At 35.6% G+C, this 25,264-nt stretch overlaps 2 protein-coding genes across 7 annotated transcripts; one reads left to right on the forward strand and one right to left on the reverse strand.

Moving 5' to 3' along the window:
* The first annotated feature begins 589 nt into the window (after positions 1–589).
* On the forward strand, positions 590–15,949 carry LOC131944969 (alanine--tRNA ligase, cytoplasmic-like). Its single transcript, XM_059305891.1, has 25 exons — positions 590–693; positions 2,783–2,960; positions 3,123–3,311; positions 3,596–3,741; positions 4,462–4,653; positions 5,278–5,422; positions 5,845–5,975; positions 6,465–6,576; positions 7,518–7,556; positions 8,088–8,199; positions 8,644–8,774; positions 9,325–9,463; positions 9,677–9,846; positions 10,004–10,120; positions 10,281–10,418; positions 10,871–11,011; positions 12,101–12,183; positions 12,655–12,763; positions 12,975–13,088; positions 13,411–13,512; positions 13,772–13,876; positions 14,193–14,312; positions 14,646–14,723; positions 14,871–14,978; positions 15,773–15,949. Exons 1-25 carry the CDS (start codon positions 644–646, stop codon positions 15,947–15,949), a joined length of 3,126 nt encoding a protein of 1,041 aa, XP_059161874.1. The 5' UTR covers positions 590–643.
* Positions 15,950–16,804: 855 nt separating this feature from the next.
* LOC131944942 (uncharacterized) lies at positions 16,805–25,217 on the reverse strand. Of its 6 annotated transcripts, none has more exons than XM_059305850.1 (8): positions 25,203–25,217; positions 21,702–21,960; positions 20,940–21,034; positions 20,526–20,702; positions 20,139–20,300; positions 19,564–19,683; positions 18,989–19,068; positions 16,805–18,470 (listed from the first exon to the last, which is right to left on the reverse strand). In XM_059305850.1, exons 2-8 carry the CDS (start codon positions 21,803–21,805, stop codon positions 18,213–18,215), a joined length of 996 nt encoding a protein of 331 aa, XP_059161833.1. In that variant the 5' UTR covers positions 21,806–21,960; positions 25,203–25,217; the 3' UTR covers positions 16,805–18,212. The 6 variants fall into 6 exon arrangements, with proteins under 6 accessions (XP_059161833.1, XP_059161828.1, XP_059161829.1 ...); XM_059305845.1 differs by lacking the exon at positions 25,203–25,217 and adding an exon at positions 25,110–25,195; XM_059305846.1 differs by lacking the exon at positions 25,203–25,217 and adding an exon at positions 24,934–24,988.
* Between the last annotated feature and the right edge of the window lie 47 nt (positions 25,218–25,264).

Consider the following 25,264-nt stretch of genomic DNA (forward strand, 5'->3'; position numbering starts at 1 on the left):
CTGGCACTTATATTTTATCTCAAACTTTTTCAGACCTCGGGACTTGTCCACGATATGATATGATACCTAACGTAAAGTTGACATGATTAAACCTGACATCTTGGACAGGTTATATGTCGTGTTGTCTTCTGTCGATCAAACACACACCTTCACCTACAGAGACAATTATATTTTAACTGAGGGTCCGATAATGAAAGATAATTAATTAGCGTGGGTCATAACCCTTCTAGACATAGTCTGTTCAGTATGAAGAACCATTGTCAGTTATTGATGAAACGATCAATAAATATAAAATTCAATTTTAACATTAACATCATACAATTCGCCATAGGAAAGTCATACAGTTTAAATAACAAAAAAAAAAAAAATATTGAGATTAAACAGTAGCCCTATTTTTCTACTAATTTAAGCCAAGTGTGTCCAGTTATAAACCCAACCATTCTGGCTGAGCCTCTAATATTTTATTCACATATTTATTTTATAAATTAATATCTAATCTAGAATCTATACAAGAATCTCATTTGTTGAGATCATTATCAGATCTAGACGTTTTAAGAAAAAGGGGAAGCTACTCTAATATTAAAGTTTATCAAAATGGCAGCCTCCATCCTTTGAATGTCAAAACACACTGATGTAACGCTTTATGTTGACAGGCCTATACTGCTTAACTATGCATGGACTTATTTTTAAAATGTACGTTGGATTAGCTTTAAGTTTCATTTCTTAAATAAGCAAACATGTTACATAAATATAAAAAATTCTACAGCCAACACTGAACACTGATGAACTGATGATGATCTTCAAAATGAAAATACTTCAAATCAAAGTGTCAACAAACTCATTCCAACTCACAGAAACAAACAACAACATAGGACATAAGACATCCGACATAGATCTAGATTAGATTATCATTATAGAATATAGAAGATCCTAGTTAAACAGTAGTAAGTAGGGGCCTAGTACTAGTAGATCTACTTACTACAAAAATAGTAAGTAAATAGTAAATACTATTACTTAGGCCTAAATAAATGGCCGCATTTGCGCGGTTCGCTCCGCATTACGCGTAAGGCCGCCTTTGCGCAGTTTGCTCCGCGTTACGCTTAATCTTTGCCCTAGGTGGCACGCGATCTAAAAAAAACAGATATTATCAGGACTGCCCGATTTTTTTTCGTGGTAACAATTTGAATTTAATGTTGACATAGATCTAGATCGAGTTTAAGTGTATTTAGATCTCTATATTATTTCAACACCTAAGAGTCTAGTACTTGTAAAAAAAACAGTACAGTGTGCGTCCTAGATCTAGCAGCAACCTAGCTAAATCAAACTGTCCTTTAACCTTTAGGCCTAGCTATCTAGCATGCGTGATAGTAGATCTAAAGTCTATATTATTTATCCTACGTGAACTTAAAAAAAAAATTCAATTTGCTTGAGTGGGGAGGGGGGTGGGAGGAAGAGAGAAGTGAAGACAGACGATCTCGTGTGAACGTCTATGACGTATGCTTTAGGCCTGCTGAACTCAGTGACCTCGCCGACCGTGGGCCGTGGTGGGATTTTCCACTCACGGGATAGTAAACGTAAGGCAAGCAATCACGCCAGTGACGATGTTTGGAAATTTTATTTAAAAAAAAATAGAATCATAGTCTACGTCATATTTTCAATATGAAAAAAAAAATGTAAAAAAAAAAAGAACCGGCAGAGTAAACCCCAGGTTCGAACTCTGAACACGGGGTCTATGAACTTAGCCTACAGCTGGCACACTGCTGACTCAACCACAGCGGATGTGATAGAGAAGTCAAAAGTAAGCATTTTTAATTATAAGTTGGCAAATCAAACCTGCGAGACGCGTAGTATATTCTTTAGGGGCCACGCTTTGCGAGACGCGTAGTCACTTCGTAAATAAATACTACACTTATTTGTGGATTTTTTATACCAGTGTCCGATAGTTACCGATAGTAGAATCTAGAAGAATCATCTTAAAATTAAAAATAGTGGTGTTAGGTTACTCTCCGGTTACTGGGTTACTGGTAGTTAACTAAATAGTAAATACACACTTGGCTTGACAATCTTGATAATGTTACTTGTTAAGTTGTTACTTATAAATTAATATAAATGTCAATGCTAACCTACCTATACCTAACCTTAACCATTAATTTAACCTCAAGGGCCCAAACCTAGTCCTAGTCCTACTATTACGATAAATATAAGCCATAACTCTAATTTCTAACCATAAAACTAGATGAGATTACAATACTGTCAATACTTACTAACAACCTAACACACCTTTTTTTGGAAGAGTCTATTATCAGACATCGGTATCGTCTACCATTCCTCTAATTACTTAGATCTAGTACTAAGTCTAAGTCTTAGTCTTATTGCAACTTTCTTCCCTGTGCCACCACCTGCATTCAGTGCAGTAGGCCTATGTATTATGCAGACAAGTAATATACAGCCTTCAGACAATTTTTTGAGTCGACCCTTTGTATCCCTATCATCAGAATCAGATAATGAACCCCCAGTGTGGCCTCAACCAACTGGCTGGCTTGTTGCATTGAGTTAAACTCAAAACAATAAAATAAAAAATCTCATTTAAATAGGTTAGACCACATGCCATGCACACTTAGTGTTGTGTCTCATGCCTTGACTTTAACAAAAATAAACTAATCAGTTGAATAAATATGTATTGTTGTGTAAGCCTAATCTGATTACTAATTATTATATAATAGGAGTAACATTACAAATACTTTATTATATATTAATATGTATCCCTTTTAATTTATTTCAGCTTCAAACTTCAGACTCATTACTTCTGTGTATACCGCCATGCTTCTTGGAGTTCACACTCCGTTAGAGCTACATTTGTTGAGTATTTTAAAAGCAGGGGACATGAATCTGTTCCTTCATCCACAGTTATCCCAAAAAAAGGGGATGGAACATACTTCACCAACTCTGGGATGAACCAGGTTAGGCAGAAAGATGACATTAAAACTTAAAACATTGGTCAAATCAAAATTATTAAACAAATGTAGGCCTATTAAAATCTTAATTTTTTTTATTTTTTTTTTATTTACCAATTAAATTGTCATCACATCTCTAATTGTAATGTCTGACACTGTGTGGAACAGTTCAAGCCAATTTTTTTAGGAGAGTGTGACCCAAGTAGCAAGTTCTTCAGCTTAAGCCGAGCTGCAAACAGCCAGAAGTGTATCCGTGTGGGGGGCAAACACAACGACCTGGATGATGTGGGGCAGGACATGACACACCACACATTTTTTGAGATGCTTGGCAACTGGTCGTTTGGTGATTACTTTAAGGTCAGGTCCAGTGGTTCTATGTTATTTTCAAGTTTAAAAATAATTCTTTGCAGTTTTTGAATGAGCATGTTAAACAAGAATTAAAAGATTTGTAAATTAGTATAATTTGGTTCTATTTTTTAACTTAAATGAATGTTAGCTGTGAGTTTTTTTATTATATTATATTAATTAAGCCTTAAAAATCTGAATTAAGTAAAAAATACTTAAATATTCTTACCTGTCAAATGAAACTTTGTATGCATTAGATGAACTAATAGAAGACAATTTCTTTTATACCCCATTAGGAAGAAGCTTGTGCTATGGCCTATCAGCTGTTAACCCAAGAATACAAAGTCCCACTGAACAGGCTGTACTTCACATATTTCTCTGGTGATGATGCCATGAATGTACCAGCCGATACAGACTGCAGGAATATTTGGCTATCTTTAGGGTAAGGATTTTAATGCGCCAGTTAGGGGTCATCCAGTTTATGACGTCCATAAAAATTTGGAATTTTTAATTAATGCAAAATTATTCTAACACATCTTACACTATATAAAAAGAATAATAGGCCTATATTTTGTACCACTTAATAATAAATTAGGCCCTATGTTTATTCAAATTTTTTTTTGCCATATTAAACAAAAACTGCAAAGTATTTTAAACAATTATTTTTTTATTTAATAGGATTTTTTCTGCACACGTAGATGTCTTATAATCTTAATAATTATAGCATGTGCATGTATGTTTACTTCATTTTTCGTTTTATACCAAACATTACTCAATGCGGTCAGCATTTGTGCTAAGTCTGGAAAATGTCTAGAAAAGTAAATGTTAGACTTTTATAAGTCTGGAAAACCATTTGTTTTTGGGCTGGCTTTTAAAAAAGTCTGGAAAAAGTAATGAATTTAATGTTCTAAGATTCAAAAATTGTCTTTTTTACTGAAAGAGAATAGCTGATTTAATTCATAGATTTTATATGCAGTTTTTTAATTCATCTTTTTAATTTTTAAAATTTTAGATGTAAGTTTTTAGGTGTAAAATTCAACATGTGGACGTCCACACCCCTCTCCCAGTCCACACCCATCTACAAAAGTCTTTTTTTTTGTTTTAAAGCATCCATCCCTTTTGAAGTTAATTTTAATATTATTAAAAGAATCAACTTTCTCAGTGTTCCAAAGGAGCGTGTTCTTCCATTTGGACCCAAAGAAAACTTCTGGGACATGGGAGTTACTGGCCCCTGCGGCCCTTGCACTGAGATCCATTATGACCATGTTGGCAGTAGGGACGCGGCCCATGAGGTCAACACAGGGTCAGCCAGTGTTGTGGAGATCTGGAACCTTGTCTTCATGCAGTACAACAGGTAGTTTATGTTGTCTTAGGTCTTGTCTTCATGTAGTGTTAGGTCTTGTCTTATGTTGTGTTAGGTCTGTCTTTTGTTATGTTAGGTCTGTGTCTTCATGCAGTACAACAGGTAGTTTATGTTGTCTTAGGTCTGTGTCTTTTGTTATGTTAGGTCTGTGTCTTCATGTAGTACAACAGGTAGCTTCTGTTGTCTTAGTCTGTGTCTTCTGTTGTGTTAGGTCTGTGTCTTCTGTTATGTTAGGTCTGTGCTGTGTTATCTTGGTCACACTTTTTTAGTTATTTAAGTTTCAGTTTTGTTGTGTTAATATCTTAATATCAGTAGCTCATTCCTCTGTTATCTAAGATTCACATTGATTAATTTAGTCTCATTTTTATTTCATTGCATAGTTTTCATTTTTTTTTTGTGTTTACTAAAAGACTCAGTGTTTATTTGACTAGCTCTTAGTTCATTCAGAATGTTTTCAGGATATCTAAATAGATGTAGGAAAACCTTGATTTCATCAACTCTTTTTAATTTATAAACAAAATTCTTATTATTAATGCCATTCACCATAGTGACAAAAGCTTTCTGCGACTAATAAAGGACAGTTAAAAATGTTTTAATTCATACATGAATTTCCAGGTTAAAAGACCAGTCTCTCAAACCATTACCCAAATGTCATGTCGACACAGGCATGGGTCTGGAGAGAATGACAGCAGTTTTAAATGGCACCACAGATAACTACGCCACTGATCTTTTTACACCACTACTTGATTATATACAGAAGGTAAAACTTTATCATGCCATTAATTCTTTTATTAAAAGCCTTGAAATATTCTCCATGCTTTTTTTTTTATTCTTCATGCAATGTTGTAAATTTGTTATCTAGTAGTTTATGCAACTGAGATTTAATGTCTGCTGTTGCTACCTATGTTTAGACCACTGATGTATCAGCTCATAGGCGTCCACATTGAAACAATTAATTTAAAAAATATTGTTTGGATCTGCTTAGCTTGACTGATAAAAATATCAACTTTTAGATTTCTCTGCGTGACTGATAAAAATATCAACATTTAGAACCCCTCAGCTTGACTGATAGGTCTTGTGTTTCTCTGTCCAGACCTCTGACATTTAGATCCTCTCCCCTTGACTGATAGGTCTTGTGTTTCCCCTCAGCTTGACTGATAGGTCTTGTGTTTCTCTGTCTAGACCTCTGGGTGCACCCCCTACTGCAGCAAGCAAGATGACCTTAACATAGGGTACCGTGTGTTGGCTGACCACGCCAGAATGTTTACTGTTGCTATCAGTGATGGACTGCTCCCCAGCCACGACAACCTAGGGTAAAGTATCTAATAAGTTTACTGTTTCTATCAGGATAGGGTAAAGTTCCTAATCAGTTTACCCAGTTTCTCTATTGGTAGCTAACTCATGTAATTCAGTACCTAACCTTCTTCATTGGTAGCTGAAACTACAAATATTCTACAAATCTCAGAACTTAAGAAGCTTTACTCTAGCTAGTACACATCCCCAGGAACCAACCAGCTGAGGTAGTTTCCTACTAAGATCTAACAATCAGTAGGTGGAGTAGAGTCCCACATGTAATCTTGTCAGATCCTAAAAATGTTCTACTTAAACTTCAGTTTTGTTACTTTATTGTAGGCTACATGCCTTGTTAAACATTAAAAGATTTTGTGCAACTAGTCCAAATCAACAAATGAACTTTTTTTTACCCGTTAATCACCATGTTTAAAAAGTACATACCTTAGTGTGCTATGTTATAAAAAGTACATACGTGAGTATGCTATGTTATAAATGTTGGTACTTTGCAGGCACAAGCTGCGTGGTATCATCCATAAATGTATTCACATATGCCGCGAGACTTTCCGCATTGATCCACACGCTGTCCTACCATCTCTGGTGTCACTTGTGGTGCAGTCACTGGTAAGTCGTGTTTGTGGTGTATAGTTTGGTTCATGTGTAACATGGTACAGTCACTGGTAAGTCGTGTTGGTGGTGTATAGTTTGGTTTATGTGTAATATGGTACAGTCACTGGTAAGTTGTGTTGGTGGTGTATAGTTAACGAGCCGACCCGCTGCGTATCATACGCCGCTATTTAGTTGGTTTTTTTTTCTACTTTTCAGTAATTTATAATTTGTGAATTCGACAGTACCAATGCTGCCATTGAAAATATTTGCTTAAAAACACTAACCCCCCCCCCCCCCCCACATGAAAGCAGCCTCCTCTTAGTTACCTCCTCTAAGTTTAAAATCGTTTCAAACTAAATTATCTGCCCCTAATAGCCGTCACCAAACCCGTCTCTGTGATTGTAAAATGTAAACAGAGTGAACACCGCTCACCAGATCATGTGGGGGTGGGGTGGGGGTGGTAGTGATAGAGAGGAAGAGAGGGGACTGCAAAGGCGCGCTTGCAGCTTGTTTTCTAACTGATCCCAGAAGAGAATTATATATATAGATGTGTAACATGATAGTCACTGGTAAGTCGTGTTTGTGGTGTATAGTTAATGTGTAACATGGTACAGTCACAGGTAAGTCGTGTTTGTGGTGTATAGTTAATGTGTAACATAATACATTCACTGGTAAGTCGTGTTGGTGGTGTATAGTTAATGTGTAACATGGTACATTCACTGGTAAGTTGTGTTGGTGGTGTATAGTTAATGTGTAACATGGCACATTCACTGGTAAGTCGTGTTGGTGGTGTATAGACTGGTTCATTTGTAACTAATTAAACTGCTTTTATACAGCCTCATAAATATGTTACTACTTAACTTCCTTTAGGCTCAGTGCTGTGTAACATTATCCTCACATTTTTTACTTACATTATTTGATAAAGTATCTAACATTTTTATTTTATTAAATTTCAGGGACCAGTATATCCGGAGTTGAGGCTCAATGAAAAACAGGTAGTGACAATTTCTGAATCTTTAAAATATTCGAATCTCAATAATGATTATACCAATGTCATTACTTATCTGACAAAACAATGATAACTAAGCAATTAAAAAGACATTGTAACATTTTCTAGACTGTTGTGTAGGTAAGTTATCTTAATTTGAATTAATGCATGCCAAAAGGCATTAGGTAGGAATACAACCATAGTCTTAGATCCACTATAACAAAATCAGTGATCATCATCTTTTCTTGCGCTAAGTTTATCTCCCTTCTGCTGATCTAGATCATTGTTTCAGTAAGATAGGGATTCAATACGTCTACATTGATGAAGTTGATGATCAAATCATGGTTTACCATTTTACTTTTAGATCTGTGATATTATAAGTCAACTATAGTCACCGTTTAATATAATTTTATTTTACCTTTAGATCTGTGATATTATAAGGGCAACGTCATGGTTTAACACAGTTTTATTTCACCTTTAGATCTGTGATATTATAAGAGCAACGTCATGGTTTAACACAGTTTTATTTCACCTTTAGATCTGTGATATTCTAAGGGCAACCATACAGCACCATGACAGGTACAGGGAACAAGCACTCAAAAGTTTCAACAAAATGCTGGCTCAGTCTGGCGGTATAAAACACATTACAGGTAAACCAACAGGGATGATCAGTGTTTGCTTTGTCAGCAGTCACATGACCAAACTTGTCTCAATGTCAGCAGTCACATGACCAAACTTGTCTCAATGTCAGCAGTCACATGACCAAATTTGTCTCAATGTCAGCAGTCACATGACCAAACTTGTCTCAATGTCAGCAGTCACATGACCAAACTTGTCTCAATGTCAGCAGTCACATGATCAAACATGTCTCAGTTAAATTAAAGACATTTTTTTTTTCATTTAGATGTTTGATTTAATTTTTTATTGAAACTGCCTGAATAATAAGTTCAAATAATGATGGTTTTATCACAAATTAGCTGAAGAAGTTATTGTTAGAAAAGTTGTTGAATGTTTTATCACAAACTAACTGAAGAAGTGGTTGACCAAAGGGTTGTTTAGTCACAAGCTAACTGAGCTTGATATTGTTGAACCAGTTGAGGAGATGGTTGCACTAGAGAGGGGCCTGTATGGCAGCAACATTTCTATAGAAGTCATCAGTGAACTTGCTGCACTCAATGACCTCAGTTTGGACCTGGACGGCTACGACAAGTTCAAGCAGAAGGTGGTGAGTAACTACAACCACAGAATTTTATGGTCTCTCATCTCAGTAAATGTTGACTCATTTTTTTTGTGATTCTGAATTCAGTAATTTTCAGGGAATATTTAGTTTAAGTTTGATGAGCATATGTTTTGATTAAACACAGCAGAGGAAGAAAAAATTCCCAGAGTAGAGTATACATTTTGGAGGTATATATTTGCTGGCACTTGAAAACAGATGGTGTTTTATGATGCATGGTTACTGGAGTTCTTGAGTTCAGTTCACTGACTTAAGGTCATACAATGTCCCTGAATACACCCAGCTCTGATAGGCAAAGTAAAGATAGCTGGACATAGTGCTGACCACACCATCCCTGCAAATGCAAAAGTCAAAGAGCCAGATGAACTCTACTTCAGCTTTCCCATTGATATGAAATGGTATCTTTAAAAAAAAGCATTCAAGTATAATTTTTGCTTAGAAATAAAAAAAAATTCTATACTTTTAATACACTGTTGGCTATGAAACAAAATAATCCTATGTTAATAAAATTACAAATAATTTCTTTTATGGGTCACAGCCACAGTCCTCACCTTCACCTTTGACCTCACCAGTAGACAGTGCTGCCACCCTACTGGACCAGATGGTGTCTCTGGGAGTCCCTACAACAGATGATGGCTTCAAGTATAAATATATTTCACTGGGGGATGGAGTTTATGGTTTGTTGGAAGTTTATACCCATAGGGTATTGATAAGATTTCATTTGGCAGTAAAGAAATTTTAAAATTATTTTTAAATTTAGGAGACGTTGCTATAATTATTATAAAGAGAGTTATGATTTTGTATTTACTATTCATTGAAACCTCATCTAGTTTAACCTTGACTAAACCCCTACCACCCACCATGTATTGAGTATCAAATCTCTTGTTTAGATTTCTCTGTGAGTGGAGTTTGCGCCTGTCATGTCCTGGGTCTGAGCACCACCGCAGGTGTGACAGATTCCCTGGGAGAGGGGGAGAATGGGGCAGTTATTCTTGACCGGACGTGTTTCTACGCTGAGGCCGGGGGTCAGGATTCTGATGTAGGACAGCTGCTGTCTGAGGTTAGCTACTGCTTTAATAAAACAATTTTTTGTATAACCTCAGAAAAATTCCTCTCTATTTTTATGTATCTCTATCATCAAATTATGTTGTTTCATCCCACCTTTGAACCTCATGCCAGGTTTAACAAGAGGTTTAACACCTGCTAATCTAATCTAGACAGGCACATTTGAAGTGTCTAACGTCCAGAACAGACGAGGCTATATTGTTCACTATGGTCACATGACCAACGGCAGTTTTACCACTGGGCAAAAAGTTGAACCAAGTATCTTCCAGGTACAAAAACACATACTTAAAACTTTCTCCATAGTAATTACATTTTAGTCATATTTAAAACAAATTTATCTGGCAATGAATTAACATTTGCTGCATTGTTAATGGAAGCAACTGTGTGGCCTAAGACACTGATTGCTAAAAATATTATGTTCCCCACCAGGACACACGAGAAGGCTGCATGAGAAACCACACAGCCACACACCTCCTACAGGCTGCACTGGCCCAGGTTCTTCCCACAACACAACAGCAGGGGTCAAGTGTCATGGCTGACAAGCTGACCTTTGACTTTTTGGCACTAGTAAGTTCATCAGTTTACCTTGATCCAAAATCAAGACACTGTGTGAATTGTTCACACACATTATAAAGTGCTAACTTCAAAAATCCAGACTTGTATTGTTAGAGGCCATATTTCTTCATCAAAATGGGCTTTATATGTCCAAAAAAACAATTTATTGTTGAAACGGCTTATTTTGTTAAAAAGAGTAAATTGTGTAATTTGCTGGATGATAAATAGCTGTCTTAACATTCACCCTCAGAACATTTATTACCACAAGTAAGGGTTATTAGAAGTTGGTTTGCTGGTTTATTTTAGTAAAGTGACGGGGCATTTTTCTACTAACATTGCCACTCTCCTCTTTGAACCTGATCTAATAAATGACTATATATGGACATTTTTTCTACTGTTATTGTAACCACCCCACCCCCAACTTGAACCAAATCTGCCCTGATCTCATGATTACCTTAATCTAGACACCATTTGAGTCAAGCTTTGTTGAGCAAGTGGAGACAACTGTACAAAAGATTATCAAACAAGAGTACCCAGTCTCTAGGAGAGTGATGTCCCTTGATGAAGCTCTTCAGTTGCCAGGTTTAAAGAAGTTACCTAATGAGGTCAGTATTTCTATTGTTTGTTTTTTTTATTTGTTTTGATTTAAAATGTAATTAAAACTATAAATTTAGCAGGTTATCTAATTAAGCTCTTACCTTCAAAGATCATCATTTCCTCCCCTTTTTAAAGACTTGAATGTTTACTTTGATCTCTAGGAATATCCTGAGCTCTTCCCTACATCATTTCTTCCCCTTTTTAAAGACTTGAATGTTTACTTTGATCTCTAGGAATATCCTGAGCTCTTCCCTACATCATTTCCTCCCCTTTTTAAAGACTTGAATGTTTACTTTGATCTCTAGGAATATCCTGAGCTCTTCCCTACATCATTTCTTCCCCTTTTTAAAGACTTGAATGTTTACTTTGATCTCTAGGAATATCCTGAGCTCTTCCCTACATCATTTCCTCCCCTTTTTAAAGACTTGAATGTTTACTTTGATCTCTAGGAATATCCTGAGCTCTTCCCTACATCATTTCTTCCCCTTTTTAAAGACTTGAATGTTTACTTTGATCTCTAGGAATATCCAGAGCTCTTCCCTACATCATTTCCTCCCCTTTTTAAAGACTTGCATGTTTACTTTGATCTCTAGGAATATCCTGAGCTCTTCCCTACATCATTTCTTCCCCTTTTTAAAGACTTGAATGTTTACTTTGATCTCTAGGAATATCCTGAGCTCTTCCCTACATCATTTCTTCCCCTTTTTAAAGACTTGAATGTTTACTTTGATCTCTAGGAATATCCTGAGCTCTTCCCTACATCATTTCTTCCCCTTTTTAAAGACTTGAATGTTTACTTTGATCTCTAGGAATATCCTGAGCTCTTCCCTACATCATTTCTTCCCCTTTTTAAAGACTTGAATGTTTACTTTGATCTCTAGGAATATCCTGAGCTCTTCCCTACATCATTTCCTCCCCTTTTTAAAGACTTGAATGTTTACTTTGATCTCTAGGAATATCCTGAGCTCTTCCCTACATCATTTCCTCCCCTTTTTAAAGACTTGAATGTTTACTTTGATCTCTAGGAATATCCTGAGCTCTTCCCTACATCATTTCCTCCCCTTTTTAAAGACTTGAATGTTTACTTTGATCTTTAGGAATATCCTGAGAGTGTCTCAGTGATTTCTATTGGACCAGAGGGCTCAAGTCATGTGATCTCCGTAGAGCTTTGTGGAGGAACGTAAGTCATTTCCCTTGATGTAATTTAATATAATCTCATTGTAGTTATCATAGTCAGGTTCATTTACGCAAATATGACTTGACATGTGCTGTTACCATAGACTAATGCACATCACTTTACTCACACACGTATGTTGATTTTACCAGTGTTGGTTTTTAAGATTACCTGGATCTTGACCAATTGTTGGTCTGATTTTAAAAACTACCAGGGGACTATTTAAATGTTTAAAATTTTTGCTCTTAATATTTTGTGATTATTAATAAATTTCATAAAATTGTATCCCATATTCACAATTTTTTTCCTTTTTTTTAGCATATTTAATAATGTTAATTCTATCAGATTTAAAGTTCAATTAATTTTTTAAAAGAATGATGTTTTTTATTTTCCGTAATTTTGTTAAGTCTAAATGCCACAACCCACAAGATGTAACAAATTCAGTTGTTTTTTTTTTTAATTAAAAAAAAATTTCAGGCATGCTTGTAACACATCTGACCTAGAAAACTTTTGTATAACACATGTGTCAACCAAGTCACAGAACACCAAGAGAATCACAGCCGTCACAGGTCCAGAAGCTGAGCAGGTCAGTTACAAAATTCTTGGTGTTTTAGGATATTGGTGTTGGTTTGACTAGGTAAATTTTCTTGGTGTTTTAGGATATTGGTGTTGGTTTGACTAGGCAAATTTTCATTCTAACTTGTGCTACGAATTAAATAACATCCAACTAAGACAAAGTTATGTGTGTTTTTTTTTTCCAATATGAATTCAGTTTTTGTAAATTTAAATTTTTAAAGGCTCATGTAAATGGACAAGTTGCCAGATCAATGGCTGTTGTGCTTGCAAATCTACTAGACAAGCGTGTCATGAGTGAGATGGAATTAAAAAACCTGCAAAAAGCCATCAATAAAGTATTTCCTTATTCATTTTATTTGTATAGATCTATTCAATATCAAAATTTGCTAGCAATAATAGATTTCTTGAGTTTGACTATTTTCTAAAAAGGAGATAGAAAAAATACAGTATTTAAAATTTAGCTTGGTTGTAATGTGTTTGTTGCCTTCATTTGATGGCTAGTCAATTCTAAATTCTTTTCTTTTTTGTTTTAATTAGTAACTGTGTTAAAAATTTAGGCTGATAGCAGTGTCACTGTTTTAGTGTAGTCGTGGAATTGTTACTCTAATAACCATGCCCAATTATTTACCCTAATGACCCTAATGTCCCATTGTCCAGGCTGATCTGTGTGTGGATGCCAGACTTGAAAAACTTGAACATGGTGTGGCAGGGCCTAAACCTGAAACAAAATTCATAAAAGCTCTGGAAGACACTAAAAAGGTTTGTAAAAAGTAGATATACTTCAAGCAGATACATGTTACACTATTTCACTTGAATGTAATTTTAAAAATTTGATACAAATTACATAAATTCAAACTATAACATTACTGTCATTTTAAAATTGGATGAATTAAATCTAATTACACTATTATTTTCCAACTTATACATATGATGAAATGTACGGTTATTAATTTTATTAATTTCTTGTTTTAAAAATGTCTTACAGTTTTTATATAACAAAAAAATGTTTTTATAACAGGTGAAGGATGTGGTGGCTGGATTTCTTGACACTCTTGATCACCTGTTGAACAAAACCTGTGACCTTGAGGACAGTTTAAAAAACCTGATCACAGGACTGAAGAAGGTCAGTTCTGTTTATCTGTACACATCGGTACAAGTGGGATGGCTGGTACCAGTAAAACCAGAGTAAAACCAGAGAACACATGGAGCACAGCGATTAGTTTCTCGTTTGATATACTTAAATATTTTATCTAACTCAAAGTCACAAGTGTTGCCTCACAAGAACCTTTTGTTTTAAATGACATTAAGTGGTTATTGTTTGTTTAGTTTTATTATGCTTTGTTGATTTGAAAAAAAAAAGTTCCAAATTAGGATTTGGTTACACTATTGGTGATATGATATGAACATGTAGTAAAAGAATGTGTTGTACCCCCATGTAGTGCCACCAGCTGGAGCTGCTACCTAAATATGTCAGGGATGAGGTCCACAACTGTACAGAGAAGTTGGAGTACAGGGTGACAGATTTGAGGAACAAGAGGAGTAACAGGATGCTACATCAGGCAAGTTCATACAGCAAAATATGACAGTCATGCAAGTTTATACAGCAAAATATGTCAGTCAGGCAAATTCATACAGCAAAATATATCAGTCAGGCAAGTTTGTGCAGCAAAATCTGTTGGGGTAGTTCATACAGCAAAATCTGCCAGTCAGGCAAGTTTGTGCAGCAAAATCAAATCTGTCGGGGTAGTACATCGACTCACTGCAGCATTTAAGTTGAGCTGACAGAAATTTGTTTGTAGCTCTCGCTAGATGATAGGTTTTAGTCCTTGCCTCTCTTGTTGTGGCCAGATTTTAGTATTGAAGATGATTGTTTACATGTGTTGAACCAACAGATGATCAAGAATGGAACAGAAGTTGACCAACATGTGACCACTGTACACATTGATGAACTAGACCTCACTCCTCGGCAGGTGAGTTTTCCATCTCGGATTTTTCTAGAACCTAGATTTTGGATACATTTATTGGCTTTATTTCTATAGTAGTACAAGCACTGTGGATCAACTACCAGGACTTCTGTGTATTTTTAATTTACAAATAATTTTTTCTTAAATATTCAGATTTCCAAAAGTCTCTCCCAGCAAAACTGGGATCAATGTATTGTGTTGGTAAAAAAATCAGCCAAAATTTCTAATGTTTTCATCACCTTGCCATTGCAGAAAGTTCAAGTAAGTTGAAAATTTACATTTATTCTAGGGTTTTCTCTAGTGGTTTAAAGCAATATAAAAAGTAAACATTTGTTGTTAAAATAATTTTTTTTCTTGTATTTAAATGCTACAGCAAACATGATGAAAATATTTATCATCCATTATATTTAAGTATCTTCACTGATTAGTGTAGACATTTCATATTATGATATTATAGGGTTTGTAAGTATGTCGCCAAGTTCTCATTTTCATACATATATATTCTTGCAGTATATTTCAAACCAAATATTACTATTTTTATCAAAAAGGTAAAAAAATAAATAATTAGATAAGCTACTTCCACTATATTTACGCTATTTTAAAATCGTAAACAATGATAAGGATAGACTACAAGATGCAGGCTAGCTCCGTTTAATTGTGATTATTTTAAAAGAAGCGCACAGTTTGTCATTATTTATTAGAATACGTAAGAAGTTGTCATAAAGGTAGTTACAATATTAATATAATATTAATAGCCTGGGCATACCTATACTTAATTTGATTGTATTATTAGTAATAAATTTATAATTGCAGCATTTTGGATATTCTTGGTATTTTAATATCTTGAAGCGAGGCCTCGAAACAAATAACCACCATGTTTTTTGTTATCAATGGGAATCATGTTCACAACAATTAATTTAGTTCAAAAATGTATATCTCTCCCTGGCTAACAAGATTTCTAATTTTAATTAAGCAAGAAAGGCTTACAAGAGGTTTTCATTAAAGTTGTCTTCTTTCCGGTTTGTTTCACTATAAAAATGCTCCTACTTTTTCAGCCACCGACCCAGCAGGAAGTCAATGATCTGTTGGCAAAGCTGAGCCAGTTGGGTCCTGCAAAGGTCAAGCTGACCTCTCAGTCTAATAAAGTAGCAGTGTACAGCTGTACTGTCCAGGGGGAGGGGTCTGATGTTTCTGTGGTCAGTGATTGGGCTGGACAGTTACTCAATAAGTAATTGGGGGGGGAGGGGTCTGATGTTTCTGTGGTCAGTGATTGGGCTGGACAGTTACTCAATAAGTAATTGGGGGGGGGAGGGGTCTGATGTTTCTGTGGTTAGTGATTGGGCTGGGCAGTTACTCAATAAGTAATTGATCAACACATTTACCATGAGGGGGGTATATGTTTCTGTGGTTTTTAAATATAAGTTTAAAAAATGTACACATTTTATTAGAAATTAGTTTATTGTATAGATAATGACAATATATTTTTTTATTGTTAATTACCATGTATTGTATTCTGTTTTATAAATTGAGATTAATGCCATTTCTAAATCGTTTTAATGTTTTTATGTCTAAAGATATTTTTTTGTTCTGCATAAAAAATAAAATAAATTTAAAATTGATTTTAGTTTTTGTGAACTGTTACTTCATCTTCTTCTTCAGTCTTAATTTAGTGTTGGAAAGGATCCCCACCAGCACAATTAAGTGTTACGTGTCAACTGGTTATGCGCCATTGACTCTGATTTCAGCCTCCTTTTCTTTTTAGATTTGCTTCCATAGCCTTTGTCCAACCAAGAACAAACTACAAGGCAGCAATTGTTTGATTTTGGAGTTGTCTCTCCTAGAAGAGTGGCTGTCCCAGCTAACGAGCCTCATCTGCCCGAGGGGTCGAACTCGAGACTTTACGGTTTACCAACCATGAGCTTTATCGACTCGAACACCACGCCGACCCCTGTGAACAATCACACTACATTTCCTTTTATGATTTCTATTATTTAGCGCTATGCATAAATGCAATTTTAGGTAGCATGTTAAGCATGGATTGTCTTTTCTCGCATTTGTGACGAGTATGATTAAGACACATTTATGATGTAAGTTTGCAACTAAAAAAGAAATTCCACTATTATTATAAAATCCATTTTTATTAAAATATTTATTTTTAATGGTTATAGGTTATTATAATCAGCAATATAGCTTAAAATCTATAGGGCACAGGGGTGTTAAATGAAAGACTAAAACTTCAAACAAAAACAATTCACATATGCTTAGTCTTTCATTTTAAACTGCAGTTTGTAAATATAACTGCCTAAAACAACTAAAAAATAAATAAATCACCAAAATGGTGATAATTTGAATGATTACAATCAATATTTGGTTAATGTGACAGATGAAATTTGAGAGAGAAAAATGATTGTCACCTCACTTAAGTGCATACTTTAACCTTCAATAAAACATTTGAAAAGTAGACACTGTTATATCAAGTTGTGTCAATGTAAATAACTCTAAATCATAATAGATTAGAAAGGGTATACAATTCAAAATAATTTAAAACAGTAACATTGCATCCTTTTCTTCAACAAATTTTTAAACATTTGCCCAAATTACAGTAATATTTCATAAAATAACTTTCTCAAACATAAGTTATAAAATCATTTTTCTTCCACATCATTCACTGATTAAAATAGACAGATATTATTATTTTTTATCTATCATAGATACATTTTAATTTTAAAAAAACACAGCAAATCAATATTTTATTTGAAAAAATAATCACATTGTGCTTATTCAATTGCAGTAATTAATTTCCTTTATTAAGTTTAATTTAAAACTATGAAATTAAATGTAATATATACAATTAAGTATAAAGTAAAAGTATAGTTCCCCTTTCAAACCTGACAGTCTATAGGGCAAGTGAAGTAGAGCTAACTTGTTTTGAGGGACGGAGTGGTCTAGCGGTAGAGAGCTGGACTGCTAACCCATAAGTCTCGAGTTCGAATCCGGGTTCAAGTCAGTAGACCGTCTCTGAGTCCACCCAACTCTGATGGGTACCTAACTCACGTTACGGAAAGTAAAGGCAGCTAGGCATAGTGCTGACAACACTATCTCTTCATATGCCGAGGTCACAGAAACAAGTGAAGTATAATGTAATCTGAAATTATTATGATCTTTCCATTTATATATAAACTATTTAGTTTATAAGAAATCAAAACAATGTTGAAAGAATTTATAAACTATTTAGTTTATAATAAGCATATTACCAACCATAGAGTTTACTTATTGCAAGATCAATAAATGCAAACCTCATCCATAAAAAAAAATTACATCAATTTAATATATGCCCTTAACATTATTACAGATTAAGTATGCATAATAGGGAATAAAAAATGCAATCTATATTTTTAATTATAACATGTTTTTTTAATTGAATTAATTAGTAAGCAGTACAGGAATGTCTTCCACAAACAAAACAAGTAATTGCCATAGTCTCTCTATCAGAAGTTAGTTATCTATTGAGAAAAACTGAACAGTTTCATAGCTATCAACTCGAATCCCAAGAGTTCCATCCATAAAATGGTGCCAAGTTGCCCCTAGCAGAATGATCATGTTCCCTGGCTTTAAACAAATGCCAATTGGAACTCTCCTCATTGTGGAGGGCTGAAGGTTAGATGCACTGGTCATGTGACTAGATCCACTGGTCATGTAGGCTAGAATATCTTTATCGTGAAAGATGATGTGGGTGGCTTGACCAACCAAGTCCTGAAAATAAAAGGGATTTGGTGGTGGCTGTCTTTGTGGTAGATTTAATCTAATCTAATCTGGGCGGCTGTCTTTGTGGTAGCTTTTTTTGTGTTTTTATGTTCATGCAATATTATCTCTCAGCGTGAACATTTTTAAAGGGCTAATTATGTGTTAAACTAAACCTAGTAAATCCATCATTTAGGTTGGTATGGATTTACATCAGAGTTCTAGCCTTTGTTAAAAACTGCAGGTCATAAAAGTATAGTTAGAACAGTTTTAAATTTTTTATTCTTCAATTGGCAATCCCAAAAAAGCCTGTAGGTTTGATTTGCTGCTGTTATTGATGGTCAGGACAATGGATCAGCTAGACAGTAAGGGTAACCTCAAAGTGCAGCTAGGGTATATTTTTTTAAAAATGAGTTCAACTAAATTAGCTTCAACACTTTTTTTTTAAATGGCCAAATATCGATGTCTTATCATATACTTAGTCTTTTCTATTTTTCTAAACAAATACGTAAGTGTTCTGAGTTTCTTACCCTAACTATGACAGATGGTCTAAAAATGTGAAAGAATGGACCCACGATCTCCAGACAAATGGCAACTCTTGCTGGCACACCTGCAGTTTTGTAAAACATTTTGTTACATTTTTGGCAAAGATTTTGTTACATTTTTATTTACAAATCTGACAACAAAAATAGAAATTTGGGTAACTATTTTGAGTATTCAAAGTAATTAAACCAAAAGTCAGTTAACATTTGATATAATTTTTTATAAAACCACCAATATTTTATTGGACAGCAAATATTGAGACTTCATTGCAAAGGCAACATTTAACAGGAGCTAACAGTATAGTAACACATTCAATTTACTGCAGCATTCATCCACTAAGTCGGACAAAAATAGCTAAAGTTACACTTACCACTGTATTCATCAACTAAGTCAGACAACAATAGCTAGTTACACTTACCACTGTATTCATCAACTAAGTCAGACAACAATAGCTAGTTACACTTACCACTGTATTCATCAACTAAGTCAGACAACAATAGCTAGTTACACTTACCATTGTATTCATCCACTAAATCTGACAAAAATAGCTAGTTACACTTACCACTGTATTCATCCACTAAGTCAGACAACAATGGGCTCAACATATTCAGGCTGGGGAAGCCAATCTTCTCCATTCTCTTCAAGGTTTCCCCAGTAACGAGGGATTTGACCATCATAAACTCTGGAAGTAATTAAAACAAGATTAATTTAAATCAGGTACTTGTAGCAGTGAAAAAGCTCTAATTTGGTGATTTGATGTGTGTGTGAGGTGACTTGTGAAACTAATGGATCACATAGTGTGGGGAGCGAATTGATATAATGACTAGTGTAGATTGCTAGGGATGCCATCACTTCCCACATCCCATCTCCAGAGACAGCATGAGACAAAATTTTATATTGATGTTAGGAAGTAACAGTTGAATGAATGATCAACACAGACATGTAATATAATGACTTATCTTAATGTCAATACAATCTTAATAGTGAGCCAAAAAAAAAACCTTAGCAGCATTTAAAATTTGGATTCAATTCTTTAAGATAAAACAGGGTTCAGATATATAAAGCTTTGAGGCATAAAGCTAATAATATTAAAATTGCATGACTTTACATGTAGCCCAATAAATTACGTAAACTTACTTGTTAAATACATTTCTACATCATTGTGGTGCATCAAGCATGCCTGGCTTTCACAGAAAGAAACTTTGCATCTGGAGCAGATGACCACATTTTTATCCCCCTTGCAGAAGCAGCAGGTTAAGTCAAAAGGGAAGCTACCCTCTTCTTTTTCATCTGTTGACACTGTTATTACCCGGTTTTAAAATATGTGTTATTTCATTTTCAGGTAGAAAAATCATTTTGTAAAACAAAAACTGTTGCCCTCTGTTAGTGTAAATTTTCTCCATGATTTATAAAGTTAATGATAAACATAAATTAAAGTGACTAATGAGGTGACATTCTGTCTATAACAAAATGAAGAAAAGACCAAATAAGGTGATCCGACCTAGAGAAATAATATTCACTCACAGCAGATAATTTTATGAGCCTTGAAGTGTCGCTTCTGACAGTCTCTGTTACAGTACTTTGCTTTCTTACACTGTGAGCAGGTGAGTAAGTTGGTGCTTTCTTTTTGACAGTAGAAGCAGACGTCGGAACAGCTAGGGGAACCTCCCACTCTTTCTGCTGAGTCAGCTGTGTTTTTTGCTGTCAAAAGTCAGGACAAAAAGAATTAACATAATGACTCATATAATATGGTAATATTTCAGTTGTAAAACTGAATGGTTATGATTATTAATTATATATATTTTATTAATATTATGAACTAATTAATAATTAAGAATTTGGGTTTGTATGCAAACTAATTGTATTTGATGATTGTTCTTAAATAGACAGTTTAGTTACCAAATACAGAATAGTCAACAACTTGACAAAAACATTTACCCTGAGCCTTGTTCTTGGTTTGTGGGTTGTTGAAAGCATCACACTCAGTTCTATGATTGTCTTTGTGCTGTTGGCAGCAGCTCTCAGAGCAGTAACTACAAGTGATTTAACACACTACATATCAGTGTGACAAGTGTAACTATTGTACTTTTGATTATGAGCCATGAGACACAACTCCAATTAAACTGTCTCTCTGCATAATATTAATAGCCCTAAAGCAATTGTAAGCTCAATGGCTACACTTTTTAATCTTTTTACATGTAAGTGTTCTGACATAGAGGAAATAAACTTTAGATGTGTCTTTAATTTTGTTAACAATATGTACAGTACACTTCTACCATATGCCTTTAACACAAATTTATAAACTCCCCACTAATCTGAATAATCTATATATATAATTCTCTTCTTGGATACCCTAGAAAACACCAAGCTGTAAGCACGCCTAGCAGGCCCTCTCTTCCTCTCTAGGCATATCCCTACCACATTTTGTGGTGAATAGTAATAAAAAGTGATAAATAGAGTCACGTTGGCCATGCTTTTTAACTATTTTTGAAAGAAATTGATATATTAAAACACAAAAGTAGTATCTTTGAAGGGAAGTAGCAGGTAATAGGCTGAGGTTTGATGTCAGTTTAGAAATGGGCACTGGCTATTGGCAAAATGTGCGATAATAGAAAGAGGGGATGGAAAGTCACTTAATTAGCATGACGTCATTTATGTGTGACCTAATAACAAAAAAATGTATTTTTAGGACCTACTAACTTTACATTCTTGCACTGGTGACAAGTGATGACCTGTTTATATGTGACAACCTGTCCACACCTGCAGCACTTGCTGTAAACCCTAAACCAGTTGGTTTTATTCATCTTTTTCTCCTACAATGATGGTAAAGGAAATAGTTCTTGACTGGCTTTTTCTGTGCTCAGCTAATCAGTGTATAAATAAACCATGTCCATTGGTAGCTGTTGCTATAAATCAAGCCTTGTTTTCTCAGACAGATAAGTTAGGTGAGTATTTTTGCCTAAGAATAAAGATAATTAATTAGGCCTATAAAATTATATATTAGGGCCTAGATCTAGATAATAATACTACTAGATCTATATAATACTATATATTTACTACATAGATCTGTATATAAAATTAGAGGCCCTAAATATTAAATAAATATTAAATAAATAAATAGGCCTATTAAAATTTATTAAAAATTATTAGAATCTAATTTTGAGACATTTGAGTATTAGTATTAGTCTAGTATTAGGCCTAATTAATAGTAATTATCTATAATAATAGTTTCGCTGTCTGTGTATCTATCTATCTGACAAGAACGCTCTGGAACGCTCTAGAGAAAACATAAGCAAAAAAAGAACGCTCTAGAGAAAACATAAGCAAAAATTCTGACAAGAACGCTCTAGAGAAAACATAAGGAATTTAAAAACATGCACAGTAATTCGAAAAACGAAATATGACGTCGACACATTTAGCGTAGAGTAGAACATAATCTCAAACCAGAGAGTGCACACAGTAATGTAATGACGTCATTGATTATCGCGTAAACATTGAAAAAAAGGAAATGTTGTCTAATCTAAATGGTTTGCGTGAAGAGTTTCTTGCATACAATTCTTCGGGTAGGGGCGAAGCCCCACCCCACGCGTAAGAACGTCTGAGCCCCCCCCCCCCCCCCCTCCCCAACTCAAAAGAAATTTCTTCATCGATACTCTATAATAAAATTACCGCCTAATTAATGTGTCTAATCTAAAAAGTGGTTTTCTTGCAATTTCTTTAATGCAATTCTTCGGGTAGTGGCTAAGCGCGACACCAGTGTTTCTTTCAGACTTTTTCCTCCCCGGAGAGGGATGGGGGTAATTGAAATTTTCGGGGGCTGGGGTAGAATTTTCGGGAAGGGGGGCGGACACTGGAAAAAGTATATAATTATATTTCGTTGAATGGGACGGTAGACATGATTTTTTTGGGAGTGGGGGGTGGGGGGTAGGGGGTGGGGGTGGTGTGTGTGGGGGGGTGGGGTGGGGTGGGGGGGTTTCCTCATCGATACTCTATAATAAAATTACCGCCTAATTAATGTGTCTAATCTAAAAAGTGGTTTTCTTGCAATGTCTTTAATGCAATTCTTCGGGTAGTGGCTAAGCGCGACACCAGTGTTTCTTTCAGACCTTTTCCTCCCCGGAGAGGGGTGGGGGGTACTTGAAATTTTCGGGGGCGGGGGTAGAATTTTCGGGGAGGGGGCGGACACTGGAAAAAGTATATAATTATATTTCGTTGAATGGGACGGTAGACATGTTTTAAGGGGGGGGGGGGGGTGTGGGGGGGGGGGTGGTGTGTGTGTGGGAGGGGGGGTGGTTTTAGTTTAGACTTTTTCCTCCCCGGAGAGGGGTGGGGGGTACTTGAAATTTTCGGTGGCGGGGGTAGAATTTTCGGGGAGGGGGCGGACACTGGAAAAAGTATATAATTAAATTTCGTTGAATGGGACGGTAGACATGTTTTTTTAGGGGGGGGGGGGGGGGGGTGGGGGGTGGGGGGGTGGTGTGTGTGTGGGGGGGTGGGGGGGTGGTGTGTGTGGGGGGGGGGTGGGGTGGTTTTAGTTTAGACTTTTTCCTCCCCGGAGAGGGGTGGGGGTACTTGAAATTTTCGGTGGCGGGGGTAGAATTTTCGGGGAGGGGGCGGACACTGGAAAAAGTATATAATTATATTTCGTTGAATGGGACGGTAGACATGTTTTTTTAGGGGGGGTGGGGGTGGGGGGTGGGGGGGTGGTGTGTGTGTGGGGGGGTGGGGGGGTGGTGTGTGTGGGGGGGGGTGGGGTGGTTTTAGTTTAGACTTTTTCCTCCCCGGAGAGGGGTGGGGGGTACTTGAAATTTTCGGTGGCGGGGGTAGAATTTTCGGGGAGGGGGCGGACACTGGAAAAAGTATATAATTATATTTCGTTGAATGGGACGGTAGACATGTTTTTTTAGGGGGGGGGGTGGGGGGTGGGGGGATGGTGTGTGTGTGGGGGGGTGGGGGGGTGGTGTGTGTGTGGGGGGGGGTGGGGTGGTTTTAGTTTAGACTTTTTCCTCCCCGGAGAGGGGTGGGGGTACTTGAAATTTTCGGAGGCGGGGGTAGAATTTTCGGGGAGGGGGCGGACACTGGAAAAAGTATATAATTATATTTCGTTGAATGGGACGGTAGACATGTTTTTTTAGGGGAGGGGGGTGGGGGGTGGGGGGGTGTGTTTGGGGGGGGGGGGTGGGGGGGTGGTGTGTGTGTGGGGGGGGGGGTGGGGTGGTTTTAGTTTAGAGAAAAGAGACAGCACCATCAGCCTAGCGCCCGTTGTATCCTTCCTCAACGGGCCATTTTTCTAGTATTTTATATTAGGCCTAGGCCTATCTCATTATGATTTTGGCTTTAGATCTAGACCAGATCGACATCTAAGTCTAGATCTAGATCTAGATCTAGAGTAAGATGGGGAATAATTAATGTTGTTTCATTTTTTTAACTTTTAAACTCAAACAGACTTTCTTTGAGCTTGTATTTATTATTTAGATCTATTGTTTCTATTTTTAATGTTTGTTTCCAATTCCAGGAAACATTGTTGTGACCAGGTAAACTTTTCTTTTAAAAAGCCATTTGCATGAATAATGTGTATTCGGATAACAATGACGAAAACTATCTCTCTACATTGAACAATAAAATGATAAAACTGCATTCGATGGAATTTAATTACATTTATGAATAGGACCGTTTGAATTTTGAAATTTTTATAATTTTAAACTGAAACTAATAAGGATATTTAAAGAATGTTAATAAAATACTATTTAAAAGTGCACTTTCCTCAGACTTTTACTCAACTTTATAACAATAACTATTTTTAAAAAGAGTAGGCCCTTTCCAAATGGAAATTCGATCAATAATCGATATATTTTACTAACGTATAATAATAAGAAGTCTTCGTTGATTAAGAAAAACTATCTCTTCTGCTTATATTACACTTAGGACTAACCGAATAATAGTATTTGTAGACTACTACAAATTGGCAAATACATAATAATACATATTTATATATAGTAGGCCTAATAGATTCTAGATCTATATCTATTTTAAGCCCAAGTTTTAATTTAAAAATCGAGTTGTCCTCAGATATGTAGTATACACAGACTACCACACTAAATTCAATACTATTAAAAATTAATTCATTTCCTTGCTCAGGCCTTTTTTTTTTTAAAACGTAGAATATAGCGTAAATTATTGCACGCATTATACTAGGCCTACACAACATGGCCGCCCCCGTCTATTTATAGAAATAAACTCATTTTCCTGGTAAAAATATGTTT

This window comes from Physella acuta, unplaced genomic scaffold, assembly GCF_028476545.2.
Source record: "Physella acuta isolate Inbredline_101_S28 unplaced genomic scaffold, ASM2847654v3 ptg000516l, whole genome shotgun sequence".
In the NCBI taxonomy this organism is placed as follows: domain Eukaryota; kingdom Metazoa; phylum Mollusca; class Gastropoda; family Physidae; genus Physella; species Physella acuta.